This window comes from Ursus arctos, unplaced genomic scaffold (genome assembly GCF_023065955.2).
Source record: "Ursus arctos isolate Adak ecotype North America unplaced genomic scaffold, UrsArc2.0 scaffold_33, whole genome shotgun sequence".
In the NCBI taxonomy this organism is placed as follows: Eukaryota; Metazoa; Chordata; class Mammalia; order Carnivora; family Ursidae; genus Ursus; species Ursus arctos.
The window spans coordinates 26,359,118-26,385,548 of NW_026623019.1; the positions used below are offsets into that span (position 1 = coordinate 26,359,118).

Genomic DNA, 26,431 nt, shown 5'->3' on the forward strand with positions numbered 1-26,431 from the left:
TGAGTCCCAATGTTTTTAAAAATAGACATGCTGGAAAAAGAAAAAGAGACATGCTGGGGCCCCAGACTCCCAATGCATAGCTTCCTTTGAAGGCACCATGAAGCACAAAGCACTCCTTGTGTGTGTACTTACAGATACCGAATCCACACCATCTTAGGGAATAGCCAGAGGGACCTAGATAGGAGTGTTGGCTTTTCAAGCTAGTGAAATGTTAACATATATGTTTGTGCTTTTAAATAATTAGTGACTAATATCTTTTGTAAGACATTTTGCCAGAGTAGTTTTCCTATAACATCAATGTAGTGTGTTTTTCTAAATAAGGAAACCCGTTTGGTTAGAGCATGGCTCCCAACACTAAGGAAGGTCAACCTGGGTTGCTTCCTGTATGGAAGAGTAGCTTTTGCACATAACAAAGGGTCTTTTCCATTGGTACACACTGTCCCCTAATTGTAGCCAGCAGTCTTCCAAATGCAAAATATTTGTTCCCAGGGAATAGGTGGCAGCCATCGACATAATTAGAACATTGTCTACAGGGAATGAGTGGGAAATAGCACCTCATATGTATATGAGGTTCCAGGTTCCCCGAAAGACAAGGATCTATGCTCTTTTCATTCAGGATCCAGAATTGTATTCCCCATGAACCTGGAAAAGACTTAAAAAGTCAAATATCCATCCATTCTTGCCTCCCTTCTGGTTAGTGTTGAGATCTTCTACTTCTTTTTAATTCATGTGTGTGTGTGTGTGTGTGTGTGTGTGTGTGTGTGTACTTAACCAATCTTGTCCAGAAGTTTATCCCTAAGTATAAGCTATAAGAACTGCTACCCTGGGTCCGGCCAGCAGCCCATCCTGCCCAGCATTGTGTCTGCTGTTTCCCCAGAGGCTTATTGAAATAGAACCTAATAGATGGCTGTCCTCTGTGGCATTGACCTTGAAATTTAGATGTCTCCCAAACATCTGGAATTTTTTAATAGTAACTTCTTAGAGATGGGTCGTCATTAAAATGATCTAAACCAGTGGTTCTCAACACTGGCGGCACAGTGGAGTCACTGGGGTAGACGGGGGTGGGGGTGGGGTGGGGCAGGCTGTAAAAAGGACTGATGCAGGGTCCCACTCTCAGGATGTGAATTTCAGTGTTCTGGAGTGCCATCCGGGCATCGGGATCTATAAACCCTCTTGGCGATTCTAATAAGCGGTCAGGGGACCTTCTGATATAATGCCACCCCTAGATAACTTGGTATTTCACCTGTGAAACTCTTTAAGGTCAAAACGCCCATGAATGTTAAGCTCCTGTAAAGAATTGCAGTCATACAGGTGTTGAAGGGGGTGTACCATATCTGTTTGCTGAAATGGCTGTTGGAATAGACTTTTATGGTACGGGATAATATTTTATGGGCTGTGTTTTGATCTGAGGTTGGTCTGATCCACATATTAAGCAGCTATTTTAAAGTGAGACAGTCATGCTAGATGTTCCTTAAGCTCTCATGCTGGAGTAGAAAGAGCACCACATTTCCAGCCTGGAGATCTAAGAGCCACCCAATATTAAGTACTAAAGATGAAAATTTGGGGCACCTGGCTGACTCAGTCAGTAGAGCGTGTGACTCTTGACCTTGGGCCTGTGAGTTTGAGCCCCACATGGGGTATAGCGATTACGTAAAAATAAAATACCTTTAAAAAAAAGATTCGAAAATTCCCTGAGACTCCGTTTCTTCATCCTGAAAATGGGACCGTGTGCGAAACAAACAGTGCAATCTGTATGTGGAAGCACTTGGCAAACCATTCAGTCCTTACGGAACTGGCCACTCTGGTTCTTTCTTCCAGGTCTGAGGTTCCACCATCTCTGATATACGTAGCAGTTTGGTACTTTTTGTGTCTTAAGGTCACTTTCCTCCTGCTTCTAGAGATGTTGCGTTGCTTCTAGAATTTGATAAATGACAACTGCCTCCCCTTGTAAACACATCACATGTATCCCTTGATCTTCCCAACTCTCTAAGAAAGGAGACTTAGAGAGGTCACACGATTAATATATGACAGAGCCTGGATTCAAATCCTACAGGCTGCCTGTGTGCTCCTTATACTATGCCGGGTTCCGCCTGGTCACACAAGTGTCCTCAGGACAGGGATGGTGTCTTATTCATCTCTGTGTTCACAAAGTCTAGTGGTCTGTTTTGCAGTAGGCTCTCAGTATGCTTTTTAAGTGACTAATCTGTCTCTATATCCAGTTTACATTCTTCTTCCCGAGGTCAAAACCTATTCTCTCTGGTTTTGATATCAAAAGAGGTAAAATACTTGGTTGGTTAACATTTTTATAGTAGTTCAGCACCATGTTTGTATAATACTATATTTACTTTTGTTTTGTTTTTTAACAGTTCTTTTCCTTGAATTTTATAAGTAGGGTATAATCATACGTCCTTACCTTCTGTGCTTCACTTCTAAGTGTTTTTTAATGGAGAGAAATATTAGAACCATAACATTTTACCAGAGCCCCTTCTTCCCCCCAAAAAAGAAAAAGAAAGTTAAAGAAAAAATAAACCCAGAATATTTTATTTATTCATACTCCTCCTTGCCCAAAATGGAGTTAAGACAGCTTCTAAAGCAAAACAGAGCATGATAAAAATAAATTAAAATATAAAAAACGAAGCAATGTGAAAATAATAGTAGGAAAATAAAATGGGGGCCAGGAATTAAATTATCATACGATATGCACCCCTTGAAGTTCTTATGCTTGGTTTAACGTAGGGGCACAGAATTTTCTAGAAGAGGGAAAAGGGATCAATTTGCAGTGTTCATGAGGTAAAACAAACCAGGTGCCTGAGTCCAGCTATTCCTGATGTTGATACCAGGCTCCCTGTGGGTCCTCTCAGAAAATTACTATTTAATGTAATAAACAATCCTCTGAAACTGTCCTTACAGTAAACACTGGGATGGGTTTTATGGGGCTGTTTCTTATAATGCACCTCAATAAAGGTTGATGGCTTCTTACCAGAACATAATGCGATAAAAGGAATTTCACAGAGCAACAGTAAGACGTCGTCCTGTGCCAGTGTGTGGTGGTCTGCTCTAATCCAAGAGGATCCTAGAGAATCTAGGGCAGGGGTTTGGGCAATCAGAAAAATCTGTAAACCTTCTGACCGTTGATGTGTGTGTGGGAAGGGAGTAGGGGACTGTGCATGATTGTAGGTGTATTTTTTTCTAGGGAGCCAAAAGCTGATAGCTAATGCTTCATCAGATTCTCAGAGGGGATCTAGAAATGGAAGAGCTGAGTGCGTTCCCTCAGGCAAGCTCTGTAAATGTTTCTGAATAACAGTGAGTTCAGGGTTGTGATGACTGAGAGGAAGAGGTTCTCTTAGCCAGTTTACTGCAGAACAAATGTGGGAAGGATTTTCTTTTTGGAAAACCATGCTTTATAAGGATTCCACCAAGAGGTCCATTTAGCAGGGCCAAAATTGTCTTGAGAAAGAAGAATTAGGCATTCATTCTAACACAGACACAAAATGGGCAATAATAGAAAAGATAATTTTTCTAAAATCAAAGATATCATAAAGGAATGTTCCATTCTAAAAGGGTAGAGCAAAAGTTGAAGACCTAGACATTTGAGAACTTTGACCCTAATCAATATTACTTCCTTGTTCTTATTTGCAACTTAAACTAACCTTGATTTTATTTCTAGTTTTGTGTACGTGCTTACTTTTTGATTTACCATCAATATATGTTGACTATAGAGCCCTTCTGAAACAAGCGAAAGCTTCTGGACCTCTCTACATTGTTTGGTATTAAAAGATCTTTCGACTTCTTACAGCGGATAGTTTTTCCTCTCTTGTGCTCAAGGGAGTGTAATTTGCCCTCTGAGGCTGTTTGGACTAATTTAAAGGGCTCCCCTTGTTTGCCCTTTCGGCCTTCTAGGTGACTAGGAAGGTGCGCTGCTGCTTCTCATTCCTCTGGATTGTAGCTCATCGTGAAACAGAAGCGCACATCCATATTAACAGTATGAAATTGACATCACTACCGTAGTCCAGTGAAAGGAGTCATTTCCTCTTGATGGGGGGGGGGGGAGGGGGAGGGGGAGGGGGAGGAAAAAGCAGAAAAAGGTTTTCTCTCTAAAAGTAATCTCCAGCCACTAGATTAAGTAATACTTTTCTTCTAAAGCAATGGCATTTTTCTCAGCCTCTGAAATTGTCTTCAGCTATTATAAACTGCATTGACAAGAAAGTTTCTTAAAACAACTTCCTTTCAAACTTGCATCTCTACTGGATGAAACATTTTTTAAAACCTAATTCAAATAGAAAACATCTGTTTTTAAAAGATAGCTTTAAAGTGCTTTCACCACTTTCTTAAAGATAGTTATTAGAATATCCATCCCTGACTACAGAATTCCAATTTTATTTTTTTATTTATTATTTTTTGAAAGAGAGAGTGGGAGAGATAAAGTGCACATGCCTGCGGGGGGGGGGGGGGGGCTGTGGGAGAGGAAGAGTTTGTGAATCAAGCAGGTTCCTCACCCAGCGGGAGTGCAGTGGGGTGGGGGTGGGGGGTTGGATCTCACGACCCTGAGGTCATGACCTGAGCCTAAATCAAAAGTCAGACATTTAACTGACTGAGCCACCCAGGCACCCCCGGAATTCCAATTTTAAAAAAGTACTCTTCCTCCAGGTTTTCCACATGCTACCTTTATTGGAGTCAGTCCATGAAGAAAGGGAGATTTAGATAGGCAAAGAGAAATGTGTTGAGGTTATATTGAACACAATAAAAAAGAATTAATATTTTTCCAATAAAATGGAGCACCTGGGTGGCTCAGTCAGGTAAGTGTCTGCCTTTGGCTCAGCTCATGATCCTGACTGTCCCAGGATCCAGCTCTGAGTCAGCCTCCCTGCTCAGTGGGAAGCCTGCTTCTCTCTCTCCCTCAGCTGCTCTCCCTGCTTGTGTGCTCTCTCTCTCTCAAATAAATTAATAAAATCTTTAAAAAATATATTTTTCCAATAATTTTGAAATGTGTTACTATTTAATTCTAGATCAAATTCAGCTCCTAGCACTGCATTTTGGAATAAAATTTCATAATTAATATAAGAGGGAATTAAGAATCTTTATTTCTCATTTCTATTTTTATTTTTACTTTTTTTTTAAAAGGTCATTTTAGAAGTATCCTGGCTGATGTCCCATGGTCTCTTTCTTTAAAAAAAAAAAAAAAAAAAGCACAGTTTTGTGCTCCTTACGAAATAAGGTATTTTATTGGAGAAATAAACAGGAATTAATTAGAAACATCTTCATCTTGAGACTCTCCCCCTTGAAATTTCATATGCTATTCATTCAGTCATTTGTTCCTATACCTTCCATTTACTTACTTAACATATTTATTTAGCATCTACTATGTGCCAGCAGTATTTTAGCTGACTGACAAAAATCAAGAACAAAAGAGACAGCATCTCTTTCTTCCTGGACTTTAAAGTCCAGCTGGGGAGATAGACATTCAACAAATTAATAATAAAAAAAAGCTGTAATAGAACTGTACAACACAGAGTGAACCCTACTGTAAACCATGGGCTTTATTTAATAAGGATGTATTAAATATTGGTTCCTGAATTGTAACAAAAACACCACCCTAATGGAAGATGTTAATAATGGAGGAAACTGTGTGTTATGTTGGCATATGGGAACTCTGTGCTTTTTGCATAAATTTTTCTGTTATCTGCTATAAAAAATAAAGTCTCTTAAAAATAATTTTTAATAGCTCTAAAATATAAGCAATTTAAAAGAAATAAACAGGATGCTATTAGAAGAAATAGTGGGGGTGACATAATTTGGAGTGGGGAGTAAGGAAAGACCTCCCTTAAGGCCAGAACTGGAGAATAAGTAGGAGCCAGCCAGGCAGTGAAGAGAAAGAAGTATATTCTTGGTAAAGCAAAGTGATATCATTTGAACTAGCTTTCGAAATACTATTCTGGCTTCTCAGTGGAGGATGGACTGTTGGAGTGGGTGTGAGGGTGCAAGAGTACAAAGGAGAGGAGTTCGGAGGAGCTCAGAGTGGACCACAGCTCTTGTTACCTACTCAGAGTAGCAGCAGAGCAGAGTGACGGTAGGACTCTTTCCTTTGCTTAGTTTATGCCAGAAACCATTAGGTTCTCCATGAGCTGCAGACTAGGAAGAAAGGAGACTGTCATTGCCAGCAAGACAGGATTTCCAGGACTCAATTCCTAAGATCCTTCCAGTGGCTTAATGGGATTTTTAGCATGAGGAACAATCCTGTCTGTGTGTGTGTCTATTTGAGACTACAATCAGATGTGAATTACAAGGGGAAACAAGCCTTCAAGTACTAACTATGCATCTGTAATAACAGATTTTCATAGAAGTCTGTATATGATTTAATTTTCAATAGCTTTCTATTCCCACTACTGGATTGTTGGAATTTATTTTTTGTTTCTTTTAAGGCTACGTGTTAAAAAATTGTTGATGAGTCAACAAAAAGGATACTTCAGGAAGGTCTATTTAGGCAAGGTGCTGTTTTAGTACATCAGTACTGAAAGGTTTCTATCAGAGTTCTTAGGGGTAGTGAATGCCCAAGGAAAAAAATTCTAATGGGTAAAAGGGAAGTGTCTACCAGTGGTAGATCTCTGTTGATTCCGGAACTGTTATTAGTAGCAAGGAAGCTCAAATAGTAGGAGGTTTTATGTCCATAAAGTAAGCAGCTCTGCAATTACATAATCCACTGCATCATTCGTAACTTGTGCCTGCCTTTGTACGTGCACTGGAGATGTGCAAGGCATTGACTATTTTTATGCATTTCTTTTGCAGTGGAAACATTGTATATGGTAATCATACATGATATATAAGAAGATTCGATACCACTTTGAAAAATCTTTAGGAAATGAGCATGCATTTCATAGTACTTAGCTAATAATTATACAAAATGGTTAATATGTCTAACTCTATAGAGTTACTTTTTTTTTTTTTTTTTTTTTGTATTCCTGGAACCATAAACACAAGGCAAGAATCCCCCATTTGAGCAGACCTGTTGTTTATTTTAGGACATATAAGTGCATCATCAATGTGATTTTAAGTAGTCCAGTTATGAATATGGGATGAAGGGATAAAATAAAGTTTTCCACTCTGATGTCTCCATTAAGAAGCTCCTCTTTGTGTAAAATACTCCGTGGCAAAGTTGCTTCTATTTAAAGTAGTGAGTTTGATCTTGGCTTTGATCTAAAGCTTTTGATCTTGAAAGAAGGATGGAGTAGCAATAAAGAGAGGGCAAGACAGATTTTCTTTAAAGAAATGCGATAAAGTTAAAGGGATGGTCAAGATCAACAAACACGAGTGCGACCCAACTCTTCTCCCCAAGCGCTCACCCCCATTCTGGTTCAGCCAACTTCTGATGCGGATGGGAAGAAAGCCTTTTGGGTGTCGGCGGAAAAATTTGGAGCATCGCAGACTTTTACAAACTAAGTGGAAACTATCCCCCTAATTGTGAAGACAGAGTGTCTCCTTTTAAATTCTCCCCAGTCGCTGTGGGGGTCCGCGAGCAGGGCGCGTGCGGCGCTGACTGCGCTTAGTCAGAGCGCACAGGCTCCGTCGAGGCGCGGGCGGTGCGCGGGGCTCGCCTTTTACGCGCTCCGGGTTTCTCCCCCGGGAAGTCACCTGCCACCGCCCCGGAGTCCGGAGGGGCCACCGAAAAAACGTCTACTTAATGGCGTCTAATCCATTCCCGGAAAAAAATTCCACTAGGAAAGTTCCTTTCCGCTCCGCGAAGGCCATCTGGACACTTAGGTTTCTGACCCGAGGAGCGAGTTCGGCTGGCCGCGGGCGTGGGGGCGCTTCTCGAGCTAAGCCCTTTCGCCTACCGCCCGGCCGCGCTCTGGCTCGCAAAGCGGCCGAGAAACCCTTTCGCGGGTCGCCAGCTGCCCGCGGGGGGTGGGGGCTGGAAAGGTAAGGCGTGCGCGCCCAGGTCGGTCCGCGCGTGGGAGGGCGCGGGAGCGCGGGCGCGGGCCGGACGCGGGGAGAGAAAGAAAGACGTTCGCAAAGAGAACAATAAAATAGCCGGCGCGCCGGCGGGGGCGGGGGCGGGGGCGACCTGCGGGGAGGACCGCGAGGCCGCCTATACCTTTAAGGCAGGCCCCGCCCCCGCCCCAGCGCCCGCCCTCCGCCCGCGCCGCCGCCCCGGCCCCGCGCCGCCCCGCCGCCCGCGCTGCGCCTTAGGTGTTGCGGGCCCCGCGCGCCCGCTGCTCTCCGGCGGGCCGGCCGGGCGGCGGGCGCTGGGCGCGGGCGGCGGGGCCCTCGCTCCCACCCTCACCTTCCGCCGGCGAGGTAGTGGGTCGGCGCGCCGAGTTGGTGGGGCGCGGGGGAGGGAGGTTGGGGCGGCTCCCGGGGTAAACTTGACTCTTTCCCCTTCCCCCGCAGCCGCTGCAGAGGGAGCGCCAGGCCGGGGCGGAGTGCGGGCTCGCGCTGCAAGTGAGCGCCGAGGTGAGTGCGGGAGGCGCGCTCCCTGCGCTCCCCTCCCTGGGGCGGTGGGTCCGGCGCAGCATCCCCACCGCCGACTCCCCGCGGCGCCGACGCGCGACAGCGGTGGGTAAGATGGCCCCTTTTGGGGGCTCCGGCGCGCACCGGCTCGGGGGTGGCCGACCGGGCCCGTGACCGGAGGGAGCCGCCCGGGCGAAGGTCACGGCCTCGGCACGCTGCACGCCGCACGCCCGCGCGTCTCCTGGGCCCCCGGCGCTGAGGCCACCCGGCGGGCCCGGAAGGTGCCTGTGGCTTCCCCAGGTGAAGCCTGGAAGGCAGAGTCGCGAGGCGGTTGATCGTTTCTTTCTCGCGCAGAGGGACGGCCCTCACGACCCGTCGTCGTGTTTAAATTGCTCTGTGGTTTTTGAACTTCAGGTCGAGAAATGGATTCGAGTGAACCGGAGACCCCGAAAACGGAAACGAAGGGAGGCTGAAGAAGTGTTTGAAAAGGTAGGGTCCCCGAAACAGAGCACTGGGTGGAGTTCTTGAGAAATCTCCCCGTCTGCCCCGGAGGACTTGGTCATAACAATAGAGTAGCATTCTTTAAGTTTTAATTGAATGTACAGTAAGCCGTAAATTAACATGGAAGGTTATGCAGAAATATTGGTTGAAAATGCTAATAATCATGGACATACTGTATTCTCAGCAAGTAAGAAAATGACTCGGGTTGGAGATACGTTTCATGCTCATTAAATAGAGCAATTGGACGGAAGCGGGTTCCATTATTATATTAGACCCGTTAGTAGTTGTTACGGCAGTTGTTAAGGTACCTCTACAAAGGGGGGGGGGTATTCTGAATAAATTGCCCGAAATACCAGGTTTCTCTGGTTGTGATAGAGTAGTGCACTCACTCATTTAGCCTTTAGACTTTAAATTAGAGTAATCTTAAAAATGGAGGGAGATGAAAGAAGTGGATTTCTTTTGAAACACTAGGAGGGATTTTATCTACTGTAAAGCAAATGAGAATTTTTCTAAATTTAGAATTTCATTATGTTACTTTGCAGAAGTTTGGACTACCTATTTTCTCCTGAAATTGTGTTAAATTAAAACTTGATTTGTCATTGTAATAAATGTTATGAAGTAAGGTAAGTAGCATGTTGTTTTCTGAATAATGCTTAACCAACATTTCAGCAGATATGATTTGTGTTGCGTTTACTTAATTACTGTACTGTTTTTTGATTCTTGATAGCACCAGGGGATTAAAATAGATGTGTGTGTTGTTTTTCTGCTGCTAGAATGTATGATGAATCACTCCTGATTCTGAAGCCAAATTCTTGCTGATAGCATTGCTGCCAACTTCTCTGATGTGTTGCCTTAGTATGGGCATTGCAGCGTCCGCGAATGTGCACAAAGCACATCATAATGGAGATGATTCCAGAGTTTCAGAGTGCGTGTAAGGATACCAAGGACAGCTTCTAAGAAAACTGGGGAAAGAACTAGCCTAGGATCCTGGTCATTAGTAGGGAGACAGCGCATGAAACGTGGTACCCCAGCCCTTAACGTTTTTAAACAGAGTCATGTCTATCACTTGAGTTAAAAAGTAATAGAAAAAGGTTTCATTTTGAATAGACTTGAGTCTTCTGACCATACCTCGGCATGCTATGGTAGGCTGTGTTTGTTTAACTTTCATGCTCCAGGTGCTTTAAAAAATGGCTGGGAGGTGATGAATGAGATCATAAAATGTCCAAAGAAGGAAAAAGTTTTATGGCTTGCTTAGTATGTCAAAGAATATTTTCTGGCTATTATTTTTTTAAGCCAAAAAGATGATTGCCCGTATGTCACGCGGGAATGAAGGGAAGCCGTTACCTTTGTGGATTAGTCGGCACCATCACTCCCAAAATCTGAGCTTGAAGTAACCACACGTGTGATACCCGTGATCTGACCATTGCCTTCTGAGAATGAGAAGGAGGGGCCTGAGGACTTCACCGCCCAAGAAAATGGGGTTCTTGCTGAGCCTTTCTCCTCGATAGAGGCTGTGTATCAGAGCTTACGAGCAGGGCGCACGTTTGACTTCTCTTCTTAGAAAATGTGGGCAGCAGTTTTAGAGAGGATACAGAAATAAAGTAGATTGGGACCAACAAGCTGAACTTCCTTTCAAGGAGTGAAGCTTCAAGCTGACTAGCTTTGAGGGAGGAGGTGGAGAAGGCCAGAAGATGGGAAATTTCAGAGTTGGATCAGAGAATATTAATTACCAGTGTGTCCAGTCTTTCTTCCTGGCTCTGCACAGCAGCCAAGCCCTTTGCCCACTGTTTTGCCTCTGTTGCACCCAGGAGAGGGTTTGGAGCTTGCTGAGGCAAAGCAGGAGATATTTTCAAGGGCAGGGTGAAAAGGAGTGTGCTCAGTGACCAAGGGTGCTAGAGCAAGTTCCGAAAGGCACAGAAGCCACCCCGCAGCTGGTAGCCGAGGTGCCGTCCCCTGATTGCCCCAGTGTCTATTCTGAAATACAGATCGAATTCTGTGTGGTAATGAGTATTTAAACCGAGGTCATGTGTTAACCTTTTGCTACAATTTGAACCTGTTATTAGTAGGAATCTCAGTAGTCAACTCACGGTTGAGTTTCATAAATGTTTTCAAATGTCTGCCATACCACAAGTAGAAGCTGATTAGCCAATTTCTCCTTTTTAACGCATCCACTATCTTTTTTACAACATTGAGATGAAACTGTGGTATTTTCAGTTTTTATTCATTTTCTGTTACTGTAAAATAAGAAAATGAGGTTTAGTCATTTCCTGTCGGCATAATTTTAAGTCTGCCCATTGCTTTTATTTGCCTACTTTGTTTTCTTTGCCCTGCTTCTCCCGCACGCTGCCCTTCCTCCAATCCCCCAGTTTCTGTTTACATCTTCAGGCTCACGCAGGATTCAGCCCAGATGACTGAACTTGGGTAACTAGTCTGTGTTTAACCGTGGGAGGGTTGGAACGTTTTTCCTCCAGTATTTACTGACTTGTGGAAAGCAGAGTTGTCTGACCTGCCTGAGGAAGGCAAACAGAGCAGTGGTGCAAGGCCTGAGTCTGGAAGCGGGCAACGGGTGAGGAATTATAGGTAGCGAATGTCATCTTACAGGAGGTATTTGTTTTCCCCCTTTAAGAAAATCACGAAGGTGCTAAGTGATCGACACAGTCTGATCTATGGGTTGAGTTTTTCAGTGAACTCAGAAGGGGAAGCAAAACAAACTTACCCGGTTCTCAGCTGTGGGTTAAAATAACGAATAATGAAATAAAGTAAACTGGGGTGAGTGAGAGGTACCACCCGGAGAAGTGGGTTTAAAATGTTCTCCTGGCCTTTCCTGGCTCTTCTGCTTACCGTGCAAGTCATTCCTTCCCCGCTACCCACCCACCAGGTAGCTGTGCTGTCTTTCCGCGCCGCCTTACAGGTTTTCGGCTCTCCTCTTCCTGAAGCCACATCGGTCTGCCTGACGCATCTTTTGTCTTCTCTGACATTTACTTTCATTTTATTTTCCTCTTCACATCTTCACCCCCTTTCCACTGGTGCAACTCAATTCCTTCCTACTGGTTTCTGTTTCTTTCATTTCAAATGACAAAAGTCGCCTCTCTTTAGCCTCTGGTCCTCAGGTGTTTTCTCCTTACATTCTGATAGTCTCTCTTCTGCAGTATTTCACATTCCTTTCATTTAGTTTGAGTAACTTGTGCAACAGAAAGGCAAGGAGAACATGAACAACTACACAAAGAACAATCAGGGGGAATGGATCTGCCAGCTCTGCAAGAGGCAGTGAAACAATGGCGGTGGCAACAGCGAGTTGTATGTGTATTTTTCAAAATAATGTTAATAGATGTTGCTGAGTGGCTGTGGGGTTTGGAAGAGGAACATAATTTTTTTTCAGCTTTTATCTTTAACTGATTGAAAGATAAATGTAGATTATCCATCACATTCAAAGATTAAGGGATAATATACTTTTATAAATATACGTGAAATATAAAGGTTTTGAATAGTTTTTTTATTTTAAGGGTTAGTAATATTATAGTATAGAACAATGAATAGCATGTTGGGGAAAATATATGAATGACGTATGATTCCCTTAGAAGAAAATGCCGATTTTTAGATTCAAAAGAAGCACCTGAAATCCTGTTTTATGCATACGTGATAATGTACAGAGAATACATTTTATCATACTCATTTCTGGTCATCATCGAGTATATAAGATGATGTCACAAGTATGCACTGGCAGACTTTCAAAACACTGAAAATTCAGTGACACTAAGGTTGGCTATTATTATTAACAAGCTATCCCTTACTTGTGTTAGTTTGTTTCCAAGCTAGTGGTCTTGGCGAGGGTGAGTGTCTGGCCTGTGTTACGATTAGTCATAAGCAACACTAGGTGCAAACGGTTTCTAACAAAAGCACCCTTTAAGGTAACCTAATTGTTCTTTCCTGCCGAAACCTGAAAAACAGTATTTTAGAGCATGAAATTGTTTAAAAATTCGGTGAAGTTTTCCTTGAAATAGTGAGCAAAACATAAAGATCTAGAAAGATGGTTGTGAAAATGTGGACTTTATATTGTTTTTAATGGCCATTTTAGTTGGAGCCAAATGATAAATTCTGTTTTCTGAGTCTTGAGAAAACAAACGCAGGCACTATTTTCTTTGTGATAATATGCTTCCTAGATTCTGGAGCATTTTCTCTCACTTTTATTTCATTTGCTCTCTCCATTCGTTTGATTCTGAACTGCAGTGATAATCTTGATATGAGTAAGAATTTACAGATTTAAAAAATTGTATATAAAACCCAATTTGGTTTATGCATTTGCTACATTTATTGCTCCTTTTAAAATTTTTATATGTTCTAAGAAAATGTTTTTATTACAATTCTAATATTGAGATATTCAACATGTTAAAGGTAGGTACAAACTTTAAACTATTTAACAAAGTGCTTTACTGCTGTTTGTCTTTTGTGACAAAGGTCTGTTTTATATTAAGTTTATGATTTCTGGAAAACTATTTAAAGACTAATAAAAATTATCTGGCTCTTACTTGGACCCGTAACAGCAGACGGTGACGGTGTTAGGCTTGACTCTGGAGCTGTCAGGATACAAAGCTTGGCAAAATGGCACAAGATGAATTTAGGGAGGGCTGAACCAAGGGTCGCTTCACTTTATAGGAACTACCCCACATTCAGCAAAATGGTAGGCTTCAGGCAGCCACTCTTATGCAACTGAGGCAGCATTGGTGTTGAGTGGTTTCCCAGGCATTGGTGCCCTTGCTTCTTTTTGAAAATGCTCTTGCCCTGTGAGAATTCATAACTAGTCTACATTTATATAGCTGTAATCTCTGACAATAGCTTCATTGATACTTGATCTCCATAGAAAAGCTTTATGGGTTCTAATGAGTCACTGCTCTTGAGGCACCAGCCGCCCTCCCTATCTGTGAGTGGCTTTGTGTCCTGTGTTGTACTGATTGTGCCTCTGGATGACAACTTACTTGAGTGATGGGGAGAGGCAGAGTAATTTATTAAAAGTAATTACAAAGAAACCAAACAAAAAGAGTAATTACAGCGCTGTTAATATGCAATTCGTTATTTTATTGCTGCAATATTTAGAACTAGGTCTTATTCATGGGTCTCCTTTTTTTCCTTGTAAATTCCTAGCAAATACATAATTTATTAAATTCTCTGTACCCAGGTCTCAAGTTAGATCCGGTTTCACAAGATCTTGGCTTTTTCAGGCCCCCCCCCCCCAAACCTGGACCAAGGAAGAATTGCTGATAAAATGTATTTTTGGTAGCCTCAGGAAGGAAGTCTGGTCTGTATGATTTTATACCATTAAATGTTCATCTGTTCTGTAGATTTATTTTTTTAAGAATCTGCAGTTTATAAAAAATATTCTAAGAATTGCGAGTGTACTGAAATCCCTTCCATTTTCAACTAGCACAACGGAGAAAATTAAAGTATAGTCATCCACTTACCCTCACGCACTTATTCACGTATTTTAAAAAGAATCTGTGAATGGAACTATTAATATAATAATAGCTGACACTTGTCATGTGTCAGGCACTGTTCTGAGTGCTTTGCATGTATCCGCTCGTGTAAATGCACCATTAGAGTAGTGCTGCAGACCAGCGGTGTGCTGTGGGGGTGTCGTGGACTGGGGCAGACACTCTCAAAGTAGGCGAGGCCTAAACAAATCAAATAACTGCCGCAGGAAAGAATGCTTTGGGCAAGATTTAAAAAAAGTTTTTTTTTAACCCAAGCCATTGACAGCCCTAGACCACCAGCATAAAGCATACATTTCTAAATGAGGAAAATCCCAACCAGCGAGTATTTTGAAAACACTTGAAAGTGTGCAGATAATTACACTGTTGTTGATTTTAGCAGATTCGATGCCAGCAGCCAGCAGCTCTTCTATGCCGTGAAAGATGAAAGCCATTTTAATATAAAACATGAGTTTGGCTGGAAAGGGGAGGCGGGCAGAGAACAATTTCATGACTTTTTAGTTACTTTTATAGGAAGCATTAGTTACGTTCCTGTGATAGAATGCTTTACTTGGCAATTATTCTCATCTGAGGCATTTTAATGACTGCTGCTTTGTGCCTGGTATCATCTGGCACTAATAAGATGCGTTATTTTAGTAGCACCTACCAGTGTCAGCGGAGTTTAGGGCCTGTTACGGTTTCCATTCATCTTCTCTTCTAGGAGGCAGACACTATACCTTGAAGTATATCCAGCCTGTATTTCATTTGTATTTCTGGGCCTCTGCACACAGCAAAAATGACACTCAAGCCTCGTAGCGCCACCACCTAGAGAAGGGCCTGACCACACGCAGCCTTGAAAAATATTTGTCGAATGAATTAGATGAATGAATCCTGCTCACAGCTCTTACCTTATTAAGTCATACCTGGCTGTTACATTTTTAAGAAATTGTAACGTCCCAGTTTTTATTTTATCATTTTGGTCTTTAATGACAGCAGTTTTCATGAAAGCACGTTTGGTAGAGCCGTCCTGGTTGTCGGTGGTCATCTTGTTCATGCCTTCTCGAAAGAGAGCTCAGAGCCGGGAAGGCCTGACCCTGGTCCCAACTCTGCCACCTAGTTGCGTGCTCCTTGAGTTTGTCCCTTGACTTTTGCTCTCATCTGGAAATCCTTTCATTTAATAGGCCAGTTAAGCCAATGTACATTAATTATAAAATTAATCAGTATGTTTGGCCTTGATTCTTTCGCATAGTTTTATGATGTATTTTTTTCTTTTGTCCATTTTTGGTATTTAGAAAACTTGGATTTTTGTCCTAGTGGTTACTTTGACATAATAATACATTCTGGTCTCTTCATTTTTTTTTTCCTCTTATGTATTGATTTCCTGCTGTGAGCAGTAGTAAAATTAGATATTAACCTTTTTTTGCCCCTCCTCTCTTTATTTTCTATCATGTGACTTGAAATATTGTCTTGTTGCTTCCAGATAAATGCCTTTAACATGGCCAACGAGCTGGTTGTATTGTTCATCTATATTCTTCCCATTTCCTCCCTTCTTATTAGATTTATGAGGTCAGAGCATGCAGACGTTGTATACTTACCTACCGTATGTTTTATAAAATCACATAGTTTTAATTCTGCAAGTAAATCGGTAATGTTCATCAGCTGCCTGCGTACAACTGATCTCAGGGACTTTGGTTTTTTAAGCTAGTTCTAGAGTGGATTTCTCAGGAAGAGTGTGGGGCACCTCTATTTCCTGAGTTCTTGCACGTTTGTAAGTTTGTGCTCTTTCCCCGTGAAGGCCAGTTCAACTAGATATAAAATTCTTGATTCATGTTTTCTTTGTTGAGGTATCTTGAGTTTGTTACTCCATTGTCTCGCCACCGGTTTCATTGCTTTCCCTCAAAGTGATCTGGTCTTTTCTCCTGGACACCCAGATTTTTTTTTTCTTTAAATTCCAAAAATGTTACTTGAATGTGTCTCATTGTGGGTTAGTTTTCCTAGTTGTCAATTGGCTTTTGAGCTTTATTTTGCTCATTTGTAAAATGAGGATAATGGTAACCTTTTTTACTGCTCAAGAGAGTGGATTTGAAGACCAACTAGGATACTGTGTATGAAGTGCTTTAAATTTATTTTCCTTTCTCGTTATTCTTCAAAGTCCCATGTTGTGAGGAACTTTAGAATTTAGAGTACTTCATTTTATGGGCAGTCGGATTTGAGTTGGCTTTATATTTGTGAGAAATCTAAAGTGGATCCTCTGAAGTCTTTTGTCTGCATCTTAACAGTATATAAACGCTCACTGATTCCATGTGATCAGCAGCTTTCTGTGCCCGTGCATGAGAACTGCTGGCCTAACGCAGTGGTGCTTTCTGAAAGTCTCTCATGTAGCAAACTCCTTCTCTGTTTTATTCTTCATACACTCTTGCCCGAAATAGTTTCCCACACAAAACTGGGTTTACATGGTCATGGTTTGTGCACAGTGCAATATACAGGGAAAAAAAATTAAAGGGCTCTGTTTTTCAGAAAATGAAAGCTGAAAACCCAAGTCAGTTCTAATCAGCCAGCCTGTTTTCTTAGATGTGTTGTACATAAGACCTGTGTAAGAAGCTGCTGGAAAATACCAGAGAAACAGGAGATGTCATTTCTGGCCATGGGAGATAAAACACACACATATCAAAGATCATTTACAAAGCAGCATGTGATAAGTAAATTCAAACCAGTGTGGCATAAACTAAGGACATGAGTATATGATGCATTTTACCTGAGGCTACCCTGGACTCGAGTTTCCATGCCTGCACCTTGTTTGGATAAAGCAACCCTTTACACATGAAGCCTGGAAGTTATGGTGGGAAATTGGCTAACTGAATTAACTGAATCCATTTTAATGCTTTTACCTGATTTGTAAGCATAGATAGGGGTTTGATTGACATACATGTAAATAATGTTAATGTCTTTATTTGAATATGTGATTTTTAAAAATAAATTCATCCATGTTTTGCAAGTAGTGCTGGAACCTATCATAAAATTCTGCTGACACTAACGAATCAGGATGATTTAAAAACCCAAGGCTAGAAATATAATACTGCCTATAATTCCATGTATAACACATTCCTTATTAAATTCTGTGTTTATTTGAACAATTTATTTACTAACTTCACTGCATATCCACAATGTACCAAAGCCCTGAATAAGGAGTACAGAGTACAGAAATGAATGGAAAACAGTCCTGAAAGAGTTTACAGTTGAATGTAAAAAACTGTATAGAGTAGGAAACAGAATTGAATCAAACCACTATCAGTGGTACATCAGGTATGTATGCAGAGCAGTTTGGGTCTCTGTAAGGAAAGGGAACCTTTCACTGTGGGCTTTTTGCATTCTCCATAAGTCTTCTCCAGGATGATAGGATACAAATATTCCAGTTTACTCAACTTTTGTTATTTTGTAGGATTGAGTTTCGGTTCTCAAAGTTCTGATTGTCTTCATGAGAACATACTGAAACTGGGAAATTAGTATTTCCCTTTGGCTCAGGTGCAGTCAGAGGCCTGCAGCGAGTTCAGGCTACCTCCGGACTTGAGGATGTATAAAGTTTTCAATCTCTTTCACTCTGTTTTTTTCCCTTTTATTTGCATTATTAAGTTTTGGGATTTTTCCCTTCCCTAAACATTTGGTTTCGAGGCAAAATGAGAAATGAGAATGTTTCAGAATAGGGGTGGTGACTGCAAGTTCTAGAGTCCTTCAGTTTCCTCTTGTGATTTTTGAATGTTGTGTTCTATAATTCAAAAAGCATCCCACTTGTTTTCAGCAGATTTAGCATGACCCCCTTTAAAAAAAAAGTTATTAAAAAATAATTATATGCCCCTTTTATCTTTCTGAAGATGAGCACGAATAGACTAGTCAGGTGGGCCGCAAAATGACATAAGTGCATATCCAAATCCTTTAACATTTTACATCTCTAAAATCAAGAAAGGTTTGTTTTTCAGAGTGTTAAATTCTAAATCACAGGTGTGTGAAGGTTCAGACTTCATACAGATGAAGCAGGAAAGCAAACTGCTTTGCAGTAATTAATATCGAGGAAACTATGTAAAGTGGGAAAAGATCTTTTCATAGAAAAGGCAACAGTTCTCATTTTATGTGGCCTCATTTGAACTGAAAACCATAGAGTTAATTTTCATTTGGTGTCCAAGAAAACTTCATGATCTCCGTGAGGAGCAGAAGTCAAGGGAGGAACACCAGAAAGAATCTGGAAGAGAAACAGCTCTGGGTTGTGTTCATGCACAATTTGGTTTCTGAGTTTTTCTCCTTAACTGTCAGCCACAGGAGCTTTAGTTTTCAGTGTTGAAGGCACAGCTTTAACAGTGATTCCCAGTAGTAACGGTAAAGGTTGCTGAGCGCTCCCACAGACAGCAGAAGATAGTGGTTCCCATTCTCTCTTGTAGCAGCTTGACTGAGTTCTATGTCCCGTATGTTTTATATGCCATAAAATGCACCCATATCCAGTTTCTTGAGTTTTAAGACATGCAATTGTGCAGCCATCACCACGGTCCAGTTTTAGAACATTTCCATCACCAGGAAGTTCCCTTGTGTCCATTTGTGGTCAATCCCCATCCCTACGCCTAGCCCCAGGCAACTGCTAATATGCTTTCTGTCTTTAGAGTTTTGCCTTTTCTGGAAATTTCCTATAAATGGAAGCATACACACTTGAGTCTTTTGGACTTGGCTTCTTTCATTTATCAGCCGTTCTGAGGTTCAGCAGTATTGCGCGTCTCGGTGTCTGTTCCTTTTCATGACACGGTAGTATTCCATCGTGTGGGGGTGCTACGTTTTGTGTATCTGTTTACTGGTTGACAGACATTTGGAGTTTTGGCAGTTTTTTGCAGGCTTGCTATGAATAGTGTTTAACTGCCTTCGTGGGGACATACTTCTCTTGCTGGCGGTGCTTGCGGTTCCCGGTTCCTGTCTCCTCATCCGCACTTGGAATTGTCACTTCTTTATTTTAGCCATTTTCGTGGGACTTGGACCATGCTTTCTTCACTTAATGCGTTTATTTCTTGTGGGGATCTGGAAGTATCTGTACACCCTAATGTGCTTTTGCCCTCCATTGTCCAGCTCAGGAGGCACCTCATAGAGCAGCCCCTGCAAAACCTGAATGTCTCACCCAGGAGTCCCAAATGAGTCACGGAGCCTGGAGTTCTCCTGCGTCAGTTGGAGACGGAGCAGCCTGTTTTTGTTCCCAGTCCCGGCTCCCTGTGACTCAGGCTCCTCTCTGTCCTCATAGCCTTGTTGGGTGTGGCTTTCTTTTGATCTTTGTTGAATGATCCATTCTTATCCTCTCTGGAATTTGGTCTGATGAAATCTAGTTGTTTTCTGCTGAGATGTGCTCGTGTCTCGGAGAGGTGCTCCTCAGGTCTGGCTCCCAAGGTGGTCCCTGTTTACTGTGTCACCACTTGTCATCCTGTCACAGGGGGTAGATCCTTGCCTCCCGGGGGCTTTGTGGGAGTTAGGTGAGGTGACTTACCTAAGACAGCTGGCACGTACTAAATATTTAATACATTTTACAGCTCCTCTTCAGACGCCTGTGAAAGGCCGATGACCTTCTGATGTCGATAGGAACACCAGTCCTTTGGGTTTTTCTTCTCTGTGATCGTGACAGGAAAACATTCTTAAATTTCTTTACTGATTAAAAGAAAAATCCAGCCGTGGTTTCTTACTGTTCTTTAGCTGGCAGCACATGTGCAGTAGTGCTTTTGCAGGGTTCTGTGTTTCCCCCTTCTCTTCTGGCTTTACTCTAGAAGACTCGTCCTTTTTCTCAGAGCTGCTGTGGCATCTCATTGGCCTCTCTCTCCAGTTTGTCCAGACTGGAAGCTCTCAAAGTGCTCTTCTGGCTGTAAGATCTATAGTCTAGCAGAGCTCCATTTTAGATCAGTCTGTAGTCATTTCTTACTCTCAGTATGGCATTGCTTTTGCAACTTCAGGCCAAACTATTTTGATGCGAAGTTCCTTTGAAGGCTGGTGGAGCTTATACCAATGCCCAGCTAATGAAAGACACTTAATATGGGGCACATCTTGCCCTCCATGGTCACTTTGCAGGACATGTCTGGTTGAAGGGGAGGTTCCAGTTACCTCTGTTGCCTTTCACTAGACAGGGTTGCAGTGTTTCATTTATTTCAGGACAAAAAGTGAATTCTGGTACAGGTAGTTTGTCTGTGAAATGATTATTTTCTCTGAAGTGATTCTTAGTCATGTTGAGTTTCTAAATGTTAAAGGGAACATGGGGGGCGCAGTCAGTTAAGCGTCCTGACTCTTGATTTCGGCTCAGGTCATGATCTCGGGGCCGTGGGCTTGGAGCCCTGTGTTGGGCTCTGTACTGAGTGTGGAGCCTGCCCTCCCCCCATGCTTGCTCTCTCCCTCTCAAAGATAGGTGAATGATAAAGGGAACATGGCTTGTAGGTGTATGAAACTCTCCTCTTGGTCTTATGCTGCCGCACAGAAGGTGGGGGGGAGCTAAAGGTTGAGAACCTCAGAACATAGAACCACTGCCACCAAGGAGCTGTCTGAAATCACTGCTGAAGTTACACGTCCAGCACCTGGACGAGTGGCCTAGTGACTGTGATGTTAAGAAAACTGCTTGAGGTCCTGAACACTTGAGTGTGCCGGACCGCAAGAGAGGAAATGAGGGGGGAAACTGTCACATGGAAAGTTGAACAACTCAGGTTTCAGTTTAGCACTTTATCTGGGAGGTTGTATGGGACCGAGCTGTTAAACTCAGGAGACCCTACAGCTTCCTCAAGGCCAGCCTTTCTCTTACATGGGAGAACATGGAGGCCCCAAGAAGCTTCGGGTTCCAGGCTGGAGTGCTGGCCTGGGACCAGAGCCCAGGTCTGTCCTCTGCCCCCCCCCCCTTTTTTTTTTGCTCTCTTCAGCTGGGCAGTTCCACAAAGCAGGGTGCGGAGGCAGAATAGCCTCGGGTTCCAGGTGAGAAGAAGCGGGTCGCGCTGGTCTTTGTTATGTTGTAGGGCGTGAACACTTGAGGGAGGCCCGGAAAGAAGGTCTGGGAGACTTAGGATGTCCCTTCAAGGTCATCCCTTGTCACCTAGGAACACATGCAGAGTGCGGGCCTTTTCCCAGTGGACGGAGGCTTGGTGAGGCATGGACTGCATCCGATTTTGAGGGCTCACTCACTTCTGAGCACAGAGAAAGACGTCATGGTGAGGCAGCTGGTGTCTCCAAGGTTGACGTGAACTTTTGCTTTCCATGTTAAGTTAGTGAATCGTACAAGGCACAGTTTATTTGAAGTTTTTGTGATTCTTATCACAGTCTAAGCAAGTACAACATGAAAATGTGGTGGTGGTAGTTTTTCAGTCACATGCGAGTGTGCCCACATAACTAGTCGTTTATTTTGGAGCGCAGCAGAGGTACACCCACAAATGCCTTTCCTCAGCCTGTGCAGGTATCTTTTACGGTCCCGTTCCTTATTCTGAAATGCAAGGCTGCTTTCCATGTTGACACATATTCCTGCCTCGCTGTATTGCAAATGTAGAGTTAGATTTTTCAGTCTCTCTCAGTTGGCTTACAGGCCAAATCAAACCACCTCCACCCCCAAAAGCAGGATTGATAAAACTAATGCTGAACTTGGATTATGAAAGGATAGTTCCCAGAACTTGCTGTACTGTTGGCAGGGTGAGTAGGAATATTCTGGTTTAGGGAACAAAACTGCTTGTATTTCATCTGCAACACAGCTAGTCGATACAGAAGGATAGTGGCCCACGTGTGCAGGTGAAAAGGGAACGGAGGTGCTGAGCTGCTTCAGACTTGCGGAAGGCGCCCCCCGCCCCTCCCAGCGAAATGAAAGGGGCTAGGAAGAAGGCACAGGATGATACCCTATGTTGCTCATCGGGCCTGCTTCGGGTCTTCGCTGGAGAGTTAAGGCACCGACTTGGTCAGCAGTAGCATTGCCCAACCTTAGAGCCGCAGAGTATCATGAGACAAATGTAAATGATGCTGAACTGTCTTCCCGCAAAGGATTCCTGTCGTGGCAGCAAGCACGTATAACTTGGGTGGTGTGCGTGCAAACGTACACACACACGTGTACCGGTTCCATCGGCCTCTGACCTGCAGACAGGGGAGGTGAGGGGCGAGACCTGCATTGTGACCACTGTCTCCCGTCTCAGAGGGAAGCTGCAGGCGCTGTTTCCAGAGCTGGCGCTGTTTGCCTCAGACTCTGACTCACACTCCTAGAGAACTGCCCTGCGCCTAATGCAAAGTCATTGTCATCATGAGCCATCCTAGGGAGAGGTTCAGTGGAAAAAGTGAAGGGGGAGCAAACCAGGCTCTGGAACAGGAGGCGGAAGATAGGATTTTTGTTTGGTTTTGCATCCTGATGGAGTTCGGGGTAACAGAAGAGAGGAAATCTGACTTGTTGCTGCAGGACTCCTCTTGTGTTCAGATTCTTAAAGCAGAACGAGTAGAGGAGAGTAAAATAATCCTGTGATTGTTGTAGATTTTGAACACGTATTCATAATTTCTCAGTTTTTAATTGTTTGCGTCAAACCTGCTTTATGATCGTGCACTGTTACAGTGAACAGAGGGGGATATGTTATAAATATATGTAAACTTCAGTGTTCTAATTACTTGTCTTCAAAATGATCTTCCAGTAATCGGGAGGCTGAGGTACACCATTTACGTGAGGCTTAAGAATAAAGAAGTTATCTCTGTGCTATTCTTGGTGGCACTTTTTCCTGTGAAAAACTGTTTCTAGCATATCTGGAAACACTTCCTCATTTTTGTAAAAGACCGTTCATTATAGTAAATCTTAATATCAAAAATAATTGAAAATTGGGGTGCCTGGGTGGCTCAGTCAGTTAAGCATCTGACTCTTGGTTTTGGCTCGGGTCGTGATCTCAGGGTTGTGAGATCGAGCCTCGCATTGGACTCCACATTCAGCAGGAAGCCTGCTTGGGATTTTCCCTCTCCCCCTGCCGCTCGTTCTCTCTCTCTCCTCTTTCTCTAATAAATAAGTCTTTTAAAAAAATTGAAAATTAAAATAAAGTAGCTGTTGTAACAATAGCTCAGTAGAAAGAGTTCATGTGTCAAGAGCATTTATTTCTCAAGCAGTTTTTTTGACTCTAGTTTTCTTAGCAAGAGAAATGTTAATCTGTTGTGGATGGACACTTTTTTTCTTTTCTCCAGAACGTGTGTGGTTTCCATTAACTTCCTTCTCCACCGAACTGTGGAGATGGCGGCAGCTGATGCCTGTGGGTCCTCTGTGCTCCTAGAGTTGGACTGAAATCGTGCTGTACACTGCTCCCCGCCCCCCGCTGTTGTCCCTCACAACCTGGAAATCATAGGTAGATGGAAATCCCATCTTTATCCCTTACTAGTTTTTTTTTTATCTTGGACAAACCAGTCTGTGGAGCCTCAGTTTCCTCATCTGCAAAACAGTTACTATAAAGCATTTAGCAAAGAGTTGCCGCTGGACCATTGCTCACTGACAGTAGTTACTAATATTATTGGTGATGGACTTCTCCAGTACCGTTGTTAAAGTCATTTATCACCTGTGGTGTATTAAGAGAACAGAAGGAGCCCTGAGAAGCAATAGGATAGGTGCAGAAATGTAGCCACAGAAGAATGGCCATGTTTGGAACATGAGCCTGGCGTCTCTGGGCCAGCTGGAGTGTCCCCAGTGTGAAGACCAGGGACGCAGCCCAGGTTCTTCTCTGGCAGGTCTCGGCTCCGCCTAGAGGTGAACCTCTCTGCTGAACTGACCCAGGACTCTGCTCCGCGGGGCCGCACTGCCCCAGGCAGATACTGCTGGGGTTCTGTTGGAAGTTTCTACTAGGCTCCTCCACGACGGTTTTAGTTGAAGTCCTCAGTAGTGGTTTTATTGATTTGGATTGAGGTCTTTTTTTTTTTATAATAATATTTTTAATTATATTATGTTAGTCACCATACAGTACATCCCCGGTTTTTGATGTGAAGTTCGGTGATTCATTAGTCGCGTATGGGTTGAGGTCTTAATTAAAGTCATCTCAATTGGCAAAAGGTCTGGCCGGACAGAAATACAGTGCTTGCTAGTATCTGAGCACTGTAGAATTCCAGGAAGTTTTCAGAAACAAGTGTTGAGAGATCCCTGCCCCCCAGCAGCAATAGAGGTCTGAGTTTACAAAAACAAATATTATTTTTATGTAGAGCTGGCTCCGAATGGTGAGTTTCCCCAGGCGCGGACTTACTAATAGAAACCCACTTAGACCCTGAAGAAATGGGCCCAGTGTTTGTCTCAACTATGAGTAATGTATTATGCATGATTTAAAAAGGCTTCTCAGAATGTCCTTGCTTATGTAAATCAAGAATCAATATTTTTTAGAAAGAAGTTTTTATAGATAAGCCATCACATTATTTGATAATCAGACATCATTTTCAAGTAGTTAAAAGGGTCATTGGACAAAACCCAGTGGACTGGCTTTGCTCCCTAATTGCTAAGGATTGAAACTCCACATGCCCTCTAAATTATGAACAGGCTTGAATTTTTTATGGGAAAGAAATTATTTTTTTATGTAGGATAATTTTCATGTCAAACTTTATATTAGCCAGCTGGTTCTGTCAGGTTATACAGGTTGCCGCTTTTACTCACCTGATCCCTACTTTTCCTTGGTGAAGTTTATTTTAAATAGAGATAAAAGAACGAGAGAGAAAGTAGGTTTGGAACGAGGGGAATGAATCATGAGAAAACACTGCTGGTCCTTTTCATTTGTCCTTGGCATTCTTGGAATATTCTTACCTCTGTTGACTGAGAGCGGGAGTCCGGCAGCAGGCTTGTTCACGGCGAGGGGCATTGTGGGCCTCCCTGAGGAGGAGGTCACTGGAACATTCTCCTCATTTTCTCCCAACCAGTGCCATACCTCTCCATGAGTGGTGAGAGCCACTGAAAGGATTCCATAGGCCCGGGGGGGGGGGGTGCCCCTCACGGAAAGCTGCAACAGTGTGCAGACGTGCATCTGTGTGACCCTGTGTGAGTGTCGACTGCCCCAGAGATGGTGTGTTTCTACACTCTGGGCCAGGCAGGGGGGCCGCCATGCCAGTGGAGCTTGTTGGCCAGTTTTGTCTGCCAGCGTGTCTCTGAGTCCAGGGAGAGTGCTGGTAGGGAGAACAGTTTTATTGCTTCTGAAAATAAAGGAAATACTCAAGAGTGCTGGGAGAGGGGAGGATAAATATAGCATTTCCGTTTTCCTGCCCATTCTACTGTTTTCCACAGCATTTCATCTTTCATGAGATGGATTTTTATCCTGCCAACTTCAACAGAAAATAATTGCATACCGTTTCTATCAGATTGGCCCTCTTATCATTTCATGTACTTATTATTATTTTTTTTCCTGTTCAGAAACTTTTGTACAGGGACCTATAAGGTGGTCCTAAGATGCTTGTCTTGTAGGCATGGCGCGTGTGCCGCGGCTTCCGGTGGGCCTCCTATGAGTAGATGGCAGGGACAGTCTTGGCTGTGGGTGGTCAGAAAATTCCAGATACTGACTATCTTGTCCTTGCTCTTATTTCTTCCACAACCCATGTCCTAGAGGGCCGTTCCATGTGTTTTGTCACCCTGCCCCTTCCATCCACGGCACTGTCAGCCCACAGCGCTCCGACGTGTCCCCAGAGCCTGGTCTTGGTGCCCAGGAACGGTGCCAGATACCATCCAGTCCGTTGTGCTGCTGAGGAGGGGTCCGTCGGGAGTCTGCAAGGCAGAGCTAGCACACCGGCTGTAAGGCCCTGCCCAGCTGAGTAAAGCAGAGAGTTTATTTAGTAGGTGCTCGGCAGCAGTGGACTCAGATGGGAGGGGGAGGCGAGTTAGGTCGTCTTAGGGCATCATACACGCTGTGCCTGTTTACCAGACTGAGGTTTCTCATTATGTAAAATTATTAAGTTAATACCGATTTTAACAAATAAAACCAGACTTTGAGGTTTGGGAGGTAAGTGGCTTGTGTTAGATTTTCAGTGCATGAACTGGGTATGATCATTTCCCTGGTTTCTCATCTCTTGAT

At 43.2% G+C, this 26,431-nt stretch overlaps 1 protein-coding gene across 11 annotated transcripts in view; it reads left to right on the top strand.

Annotated features, from left to right (window-relative positions):
• AOPEP (aminopeptidase O (putative)) overlaps positions 1 to 26,431 on the top strand; it is a 325,938-nt gene that overhangs the window by 242,815 nt on the left and 56,692 nt on the right. For 10 of the 11 annotated variants that reach the window (XM_026518708.4, XM_057305595.1, XM_048218337.2 and 7 more), the window contains 2 exons: positions 8,386 to 8,448; positions 8,860 to 8,934. In XM_026518708.4, the coding sequence (XP_026374493.2) occupies positions 8,386 to 8,448; positions 8,860 to 8,934 (138 nt within the window). Of the gene's footprint in view, positions 1 to 8,385; positions 8,449 to 8,859; positions 8,935 to 9,488; positions 9,569 to 26,431 lie in introns of those variants that run through there. The other variant, XM_057305594.1, reaches the window with a different exon arrangement.